This window comes from Vigna umbellata, chromosome 11 (genome assembly GCF_029865625.1).
Source record: "Vigna umbellata cultivar VRB3 chromosome 11, Vumbellata_1.0, whole genome shotgun sequence".
Lineage (NCBI taxonomy): Eukaryota > Viridiplantae > Streptophyta > Magnoliopsida > Fabales > Fabaceae > Vigna > Vigna umbellata.
Genome location: NC_142175.1, coordinates 24,407,945 through 24,417,164, shown reverse-complemented (window position 1 = coordinate 24,417,164; position 9,220 = coordinate 24,407,945). Strand labels below are relative to the sequence as shown.

At 38.2% G+C, this 9,220-nt stretch overlaps 1 protein-coding gene across 1 annotated transcript; it reads left to right on the top strand.

Annotated features, from left to right (window-relative positions):
- The first annotated feature begins 3,986 nt into the window (after nt 1-3,986).
- Nucleotides 3,987-6,311, top strand: LOC148191270 (ribosome biogenesis protein BOP1 homolog). The gene is made up of 5 exons (XM_088101352.1): nt 3,987-4,136; nt 4,975-5,173; nt 5,280-5,364; nt 5,811-5,989; nt 6,265-6,311. The coding sequence occupies exons 1-5, from the start codon at nt 3,987-3,989 to the stop codon at nt 6,309-6,311; spliced, it is 660 nt and encodes a 219-aa protein (XP_087957478.1).
- The last annotated feature ends 2,909 nt before the right edge of the window (nt 6,312-9,220 follow it).

The window sequence follows — 9,220 nt, the reverse complement described above, 5'->3', positions numbered from 1 at the left end:
ACGCTACTAAACCAGCGAATGAACGAACGCTACTAAACCAGCGAATGAACGAACGCCACTAACCAACACCTGAGCGATCGTTACTAAACCATAACTTGAGCGATCGTTATTTAAACCAATGACCGAACGCTATTAATATCATCCCCTAAAACCGAACGCTCTCCAGACAAGGACAGACGCTAATTGCCTAAACATTATGACCGAACGCTACTCAGTACATGGCCTGACCGAGCGTTCAAATCCGACATGGACGAACGGTCAGTTTGCGCATTCTGCAGAATTTAATTCTGCAGAATTCCCAGGACTGCAGAATGGTAACAGAACCCCCCTTGACCATTTCTAACCACTTTTCTCAACTTCTTAGACTCTTAATTCTCGTTTTAGACTTAATTAAACTTATCCAAATGATTCTAAACATTTCTACTACCATTTTTAAGTGATTAAAGTTCACTTTCAGCTCCAAAACACTAACTTCAACAACTTAGGGACCCAAATTTGATTCTACTACTTGGAACCTGTTTTCGACTACTGTTATGCTTCTAACAAGTCACAATGGACTTGTCTAGGCTGCCCAAACAGTCCAGGAACACTGCAGCCCTCATTTACTCAAAGTCCCTACCTCACTTCCTCTAAAATGGCCTAAAATTGACCTTAGAGACACTTTATTTCCTTTCTAACAGTACTACCACAGAATTTTCACGCCAAAACAGTTCCAACATACACAATTCCTCACTCAAAATCATCCCAAACAGTTCATATCCATCAATCACCAAATTCACATAACACTCACACTTCCATACATGCATTTCAAGTTAGCAAAAATCAAAATTTTTCTTCCAACAACATACCAATTTGAAAATCATCATGCATTCACGTCATACAACTAAATCGAAAAAGAAGAACTAGCTCCCCTTACCTCTAGTGTAGACAACCAAGCTCAAGTAGGAACCCTAGACCACTTGCTTGCACTCTCAAAATGTTAGAATCACCTAGAAATCATCAATTGATGATAGAAAATGAATCTTAGAACCAAATATAAGCTAGATTACGGAAGAAAACGAAATGGGTTGAATGCAACCAGTTCAATCACATGCTTACAACCCTAGGGCACATGAGAAAGGGGGTTTTCTTACCGGTTCAGATTAGAGAAATTGATCGACTAAGAGCAAGACCCGCTACTTTGTGATCGTTGGGGCGGCACCTAATCGAGAATTTAATGGTTCAGTGTGAAGAATGGAAAGGGAGAAGATATAGGAGGAGGAGAGAGCTTGCAGGAAGAGGAATGGTTTCTCAGACAAGAGGAATGAGTTAAAAATCAATGTTTCCAAACTAATGTAATTTTATTTTGAAGTACTCAACCTCTCATCTTTTGCCACTTGTCATCCCCTTTTTGCTGACTCAAATCCAAGTCCTTACAAGAGTTCTTTCACATATACAATAGTCAATATATATTTTGTTGAAACAACTTTATTGAAATAATTTAATTCTTTTGATAAATGTATTTTTTTTACTGAGAACGTAATCAATTTGAAGAAAAAAAAAAGAACGTTTGGTTGAAAGGTGTAACATCCCAAAATTATACAGTCAGCAACTATATAATAGAATATTAACATGTATTAATATGATAAAGCAGTTTTAAAAGCAAAGAGAGCATAGCTCATAAATGGCCGAACGACCTTACATTTATATACACAAACTAACGAGCGTTCACAAAATAATGAGGACGAACGGTTTACAAAAATAAACACCGAACGTCCAAATATTTACAACAAACAAAAGGGCGCTCGCTCACAAGCGGCCCGCTATCCTAATTACACTAATTAAAAACCGAACGTACTACTGTTCGGCCTTCACTTCCACTTCTACGAGATTCTCCTCAGCTAGGATTTCTTCTTCAAGCGTTTGCTCCAGGGAAGCATCTCCATCTGCTCACATCCACACGGATGATCATTGCAAGGACAAGACGGATATACATATACAGACAACACAATGGAAAACGCAAGGGTAAGCTTATTGAATTTAATTCAAGTCAAACATACATATCAAATACACAATCAACTAAGTCACAATACATACTCAAATTCATTCATTAATTCAATCCAAATCCTGATACTAGACCGACCGTCCGGACTGTATGAATCCTGTGTAGCTAAGGCGTCCGTGCACCCAGGTGGGTAACTGGAATGCTCATCAGTAGCCACCTGATGTTAGTCTGTTCTGTCCAAGTTACAGTTATGGACTAGACCTCCTGCCATTCCCACGCATGACATACTCCTCTCTACTTGAGAACGAGCACTCACGGAATATCAGGATGAACCACCATCTAAGCTTACCACGTTCATACTTACAAATCTCAATTTCCATTCAAGAGTCGTTCCTCCCTGGAACGCTCGTTCAAAATCAAAAATCATAATTTTATCTCTTACACCATTCGCACATCTTAATCTTTCATCTTATTCACACTTTCATTCTTAGTTCCACTTTCTTAAAAGAACGAACGTCCAGCCCTCTTTGTAATAGAGGACGAACGTTAATACAATACCAAGAAGGCTCGTTCACGAGAAACATAAAACCAACACAGGTTATTAGACGGACTTCATTGCAACTTGAATCAGTTAGATGAACTGACTCTAGTACGCTCTGGAAAATACTTAGAATAATTTAAATTCAATAACGCTAGAGCGAATCCAATGGATAGATACATCACAAGTTGTTTAGATAAATAAACCGAGCACTATTTAATTCAGGAGACAAACCGCCAGTCAATGACCGAGCGCGAAAATAGACATTTAATGAAGTTTTTGGACGAACGTCACTGAAGTCGTGGACGAACGTTACTAGATCTATTGGACGAACGCTATTTAAATTTATGGACGAACACTATTACAATTCAGGACGAACGCTATTACAGCTCGTTGATAATTACGGAAGGAACGAGCGTTCGGTATATGACCGAGCGCTACTTATCATTTATATTTTTAGGACGAGCGTTCGGTTTAAGACCGAGCAATAGACATTTAATGAAGTTTTTGGACGAACGTCACTGAAGTCGTGGACGAACGTTACTAGATCTATTGGACGAACGCTATTTAAATTTATGGACGAACACTATTACAATTCAGGACGAACGCTATTACAGCTCGTTGATAATTACGGAAGGAACGAGCGTTCGGTATATGACCGAGCGCTACTTATCATTTATATTTTTAGGACGAGCGTTCGGTTTAAGACCGAGCGCCACTTAGGACGTACGCTTTGGGTCGAGACCCATCGCTGATTCAATACATTTGAAATAGGATTTTTCATAAGTTATAATGTTGAAGTTACATTTTGAACAATATGACTAAGTGTTTGAATATATTCTCAGGCTTCTCAAATTTCTCACAAACACTCAGGATATTTACATTTGGCCGAGCGCTCAAACGTAATACTATATATAAGAGGGCGTTCGTCCTCAAATGGAATCCTTTCCAAATGAAAGGGTTCAGCTATTTCAAAGATGACACTGATAATACCGAACGGTCAAAGACCATTTCGATAACGAACGTTCTTTAACATAGAATTTCATATTCAGATTCATCTTACAAAAATTACATTTTTCAGTATAAACTTTCATACATTAAATTGCTCATATCATAGCACAAATCCATACTTTTTCATACATCATCTCATCATACAACTCATTTTTTCAATTTAATCAAACCATAGAACATTGCATCACTTTCATACATCATCTCAGAATCATATTCATATACTCAAAAGTCCAATATCATAAATCATACTTCAAACATCACCTAAACTCACATACAGTACAGAAAATCATATGAATTAAATCTAATAAGCTTCCCTTACCCGGATCAAGTAGTGAACGTTCTAAAAGAGAGTGGTTTTGAATCGTCCAAAGGTGGCTTTCTATTCTCAACGCTCCTCTTAAACTCTTCAACTAAAATTAACAAAAAGAAAATGAAAGAACTGAGTTTACACCCATGCATGCAGTTGGATCTGGGTTTGTAGGAAATCCAGAAACGATCGTCCAGGGGAGACTTACCAGAACGGGAAGTGGTTCGGTCCAAGATGAAGCTCACGGTGCAGTGAACGTTTCTGCGTTTTCTGGAACGAAATTGGAGAAGAGAGTGGTGAGTTGCAGAAGAGAGAAGAGGAAGGGTTCTAGAGATATGGAGGAGAAAAGAAAAGTCTGAGTGTGGAAGGGAGGAGGTGCGCGTAGAGAGTGGGAGCTTTTTCCAAAAATTTTACTTTTGATCAAATCCCACTTCCAGACGAACGAACGTCTCTCTGGTTGACACCTGCACCCCACCATTCACTTCAGAAACTTCCACTTTGGACAAGTGGCGTGCATGCAGGGCTCCGTGGGTGGATTTTAAATGCTCAGAACACGTGGCACGGTGTATTTATGGAAGCAAGGAGGTGAATCATCATAGTAATAAATGAGACATGACAAAAGGTAGAAAGATAAATTAATTTAGGTTTTTAATATGACTAAAGGTATAATAATGATGGTTTAATCATTCACTAAGTCTCTATTTTCGCATGGAATCTCAATTTCGTCCCTTTCTTTCTGAAAATATCAATTGGGTCCCAATTTTATGAAAATTGCAACAAATCGATCCTTTCCGTTAAATTTTGTTCAACACAGCACTAGGCATGGCTGGCTTTTAACTTCAATTAGAATAAACATAACCTTTTGGCCTTGAGCTGCTATTTGTCGTGTTATTCCTCCTGTTGCATGCCATGCATCATTAATGGCTGTGTTTAGAATGTGGTTTCTTTACCTATGGAATTTACTGAAAACAAATCGTATTGAACTAGTTCTTGATTACCAAATTTTTAGCTGAATTGTTTTCTGACTGAATTATATGAAATTTAGAGGGATATAAATATATTAAACTAAGGGGTTGGTTGGTTTTTTCCTTGACAATTTCTTTACGTGAGTCCAGAGCAGTTTTGATACACCAGTTATCCAAGAAGCTTACGCAAAAACTTCCTTTCAAATTACATGGACTTGCTGTTAGGTCAACCTTCCATCCATCCCGTTCCATCTTCTTTGTTTGTACGAAAAAGAACGTTCGTGTGTATGACTTATTAAAAACTAAGGTCATAAAAAAGCTTGATACTGGGCTTCGTGAAGCCTCGTCTATTGCAGTTCATCCTGGAGGTATGATTATTGTTGTCATAGAATTATATTGTAATCACTTCCTCTTCTACTCATAAAATGCAGAATGTTACTCATCATAATTGTTTGTCGTATGTATTCCATGCAGGTGATAATTTAATTGTGGGTAGCAAAGAGGGCAAGATGTGTTGGTTTGACATGGACCTTTCATCTAAACCATATAAAATTCTTAAGTAAGTATTTTTTTTTCTGCTAATTGAAGGAATGCAAACTCGTTACTTTTTTTTGTGCCAGAGTAGTTCTCTGCTTGTGAACGCACAACTTATTATATAGTATTGGGCTATAAAGCCTTCCATGTCCTTTACCAATTTGTGTGGTAGCTGATTAGAAAATTAGCTATGCCAGTGAATGTGTCAAATTATGTTGATGTTATATTATGATAACAGCTCCCCCATTCATTATGTTTAAATTACAATTTCCTGTTTAATTGGGATATCGTTTGAAATTTTAAATTTATTATAACATGATGAGTTCCCTTTGTGTTAGCATAGCCACTTCATATATATAGCTACAAAATTTCATTATTTGAAAAAACTAAACTAACAGGGCGTAGAGGACATAAAATAACTATGGTTTATTTTTTGTATTGGTCAACGGTTTAATAATTTTATTGTTGCAGGTGTCACCCAAAAGATATCAACAATGTCATCTTTCACCGCACATATCCATTATTTGCTTCATGTTCAGATGACTGCACTGCATATGTTTTTCATGGAATGGTTTATTCTGATCTCAATCAAAATCCCCTTATTGTTCCTTTGGAAATTCTTCGTGGTCATACCAGTTCAAATGGCAGAGGTGAGTCTTTATGTTAATAAATTTGGGATCCAATTTTTTTTGAAAGATCAGACCAACTTAAAAAATAAACGAGTCCAGTGTTTTAACTATCAAATCAGTTCAGGATAGAAGGATCAGAGGAGCCTAAATGTTATAGCCTTGTCTAGAAAGGGAAAAAAACAAGTCAAGCATTTGAAAACTATAAAATCAGTTTAGGATAGTACTTGGTAGGAGGATAAAAATATCCAAACTATAGTACTTTTTATGTTATAATAATGGCACAGTCTTGTTTACAGATAAATGGATACTCGTTATACTGGCTGCTTTGGTTCTAGATGATTGATTCATTAGCATAGGAAAAATAAACAGTCTCTGAATGATCAGTCCAACCTTCCAAGCATTTTGTTGGCCTTTGTTTTCATCTTTATGCAATATGTAGATGTAATCTGTTCTCACGATTGTCGTTATTTGATAAACCAACCCTGAGTATGTGGTTGGTTGATGATTGCCCATTACATTCTTATCTGACAATGCATTCGAGAACAATTACTTATATGCTAAATACTTCTTGATCTTACTTGGAAGTTGTCTGCATTGCAGGGATACTAGACTGTAAATTTCACCCTAGACAGCCATGGTTATTTACAGCTGGTGCTGATAAACTGATCAAACTTTACTGTCATTAGTATAAATACGGATATACAGGCGTGTGATTGGTCGACAAAATCTAGGATGGTAGCCTGCAACTTTTCAACAATTTTGTTCCTCATTTCTTAAATAGAAAACACTGCAAGGCAAAATGAAGGGCACCCAAAATAGCGAGGTTCTTGCTCTGGTTTTTTGAATTGTTTTTGTTTTTCGCACATATTTGTCGTTCTAAAATCTTTAGCCGAAGTATCATTCCAGGAATTCATATCCACAAAACCTCGCTTGCGGTTAGAATAGAACTGCATTTTTTATGTAACATGTCAGGTATGAGAAACCAAATTATTCGAAGACACCCAGCGCATGCTATTTGAGGGAGATTGAATGTGGCATTCTGTTTGGTTGTATTATAGTTAAAAACATCGAGTAATACTGTTTACAGTTTGTGTACCTTTTTAAAAGACGTCAATTACTGAGTTTGCAGTTTCGACGGTGTAATGAGGCTTGCCACAAGAAATGAGCGCAATTATTCCGTGTTATGAAACACAAGATTTATTATAGAGACTACTGGTAAATTTATATTATTGCTTTAAATCTGCGCAATTGTGTTTAAAATTGCGTTGTAGTAATTGGGTATCTCGAGTAAATTATGTTTGTACATTGCCAAATTAGGCTTCTTACCGTTCTTTGAGGAAAATGTTCGCATTAACCAAGTATCAAGACAGCGATGCAAAAGATTGTTCTGAATGATAAAAACCCACAGTTGTACTTATGAAATAGGCGTGTTTCGGTGTAAAAACAAAAAAAAGAAAAAAAGGAAAAAAAAAACAAAAAAGGAAAAAAAGAATGTAAAAAAAAGAAGAATGAAGAAAGGAGAAAAAAAGAAGAAGATGTAGAAAAAAAGAAGAAAAAAGAGAGGAGAAAAAAGAAAAAAAAGGAGAAAAAAAAAAAAGAAAAGGAAAAAAAAAAAAGAAGAGAGAGTAAAAAAGAGGAAAAAGAAAAAAAGAGGAGAGAATAGAAAGAAAAGAAAAAGAAGTAAGTAAAAAAGGAAGAATAAAAAAGAGAAAAGAGGAAAAAAAAAAGAAGAAAGAAAAAGAAAAAAAAAAGAAAAAAAAAGGAGAGTAGGAATAAAAAAAATTAAAAAAAATAAAAATAAAAATAACCACCTTACCTAAAAATGTGGTTAGTGGTTTTAACTGTCTAAAATATCTAAGATATTTATGTTATTACATAAATATCCTTACTACATAACATGCCCCCCAAGTCCGAGTTAACCGTTCCGTTTTATGAACGTGGTAACTATAGGACTTATGAGTTTGAGGGAGGCTGTCTTCGCTGTAATTAGAGAGCGTGTGCCTGGTTATTGCTCAAGTGTGGACTGAACGTGTTAAAACAAGGATGACGAATTTGATGGACCAAAAGGAGTCGAAGACGAACGGCAAAAAGCTGGAGCAAGTGAGGCCGAACGTGAAGATACGCATGACCGAGCGGTCGAGGCCGAGTGGCATGCGAGGCCGAGTGGCATGTGAGACTGAGTGGTTGAAAGTAAAGGGAAGTCGAACGCTCGTACACATGGGTTGTCGAGCGCTTAAAACCAAAAGGTTGACCAAATTGGAGTCCGAACGGCCAACTTCTTGAGCGCTCGTAAACATGGATTGCCGAGCGGTGTCTAAACGCTCGTCGTTGATATAAATTGACGAGCGCTCGTTGACATGGATGAACGAGCACTTCCTGAACGCTCGTTGAAGTGGAATGTCAGCGATGTTGGGACGTTCGTTGACATGCATCGGCGGGCGCTTCTTGAACGCTCGTTGAAATGACTTGACGAGCGGCTCCTGAACGCTCGTTAAAATGAATGTCGAGCGATGTTTGGACGCTCGTTGACATTTGATTGCCGAACGGTAAGGCGGAACGACTGACTGAATGGACGCTCGTTGACATTTGATTGTCGAGCGTTGAGGCCGAACGACGGGCTGAGTAGACGCTCGTTGACATTTGATCGTCGAGCGTTGAGGCGGAACGACTGACTGAGTGGACGCTCGTTGACATTTGTTTGTCGAGCAGTGAAGCTAAATGACGAACGCTTTGAGGCCGAACGGCCGACACTGAACGTTCGTTTACACTGGTGGTCGAGCAAGGGTATATCGGGTGTTCAAGGGAGAACAGTTACCCGTGGGAGGGTATCCCGAATGTACTGGGTGTTCTTGGGCGAACAGTTACCCATGGGAGTGTATCCCGAATGTACTGGGTGTTCTTGGGCGAACAGTGACCCATGGGAGTGTATCCCGTAGAACGCTCATGGACATGGTTTGTCGAGCGGTTGATGTTCTGGGTGTTCTTGGGCGAACAACTACCAGAGGGAGTGTATCCCGTAGAACGCTCGGTTTTTGGTTGACCGTCTACTGTGACCTGCATGAGAAATATAATATATAAAATACAGATAAGTCCGTTCGGTTACGATTGAAACCTTGCAGTCGAACGTTAGTTAGGCAGAATGTTGGACGCTTGAGGCCGAGCGTCAAATAGATTGGATGGCGGAGCGACAGTGAGTCCGAATGAGAGTATGGCCGAATGTTGGAGCGCTCGTGTTGAAGTATGGTCGAGCGA

Bases quoted from the DNA above. Each gene is read 5' to 3' on its own strand.
- LOC148191270 (XM_088101352.1), top strand. From the start codon at position 3,987: ATGCATGCAGTTGGATCTGGGTTTGTAGGAAATCCAGAAACGATCGTC. The intron at 5,174-5,279 runs GTATGATTATTG...TATTCCATGCAG, and splicing joins TATTGCAGTTCATCCTGGAG to GTGATAATTTAATTGTGGGT. The intron at 5,990-6,264 runs GTGAGTCTTTAT...TCTTGTTTACAG, and splicing joins TACCAGTTCAAATGGCAGAG to ATAAATGGATACTCGTTATA.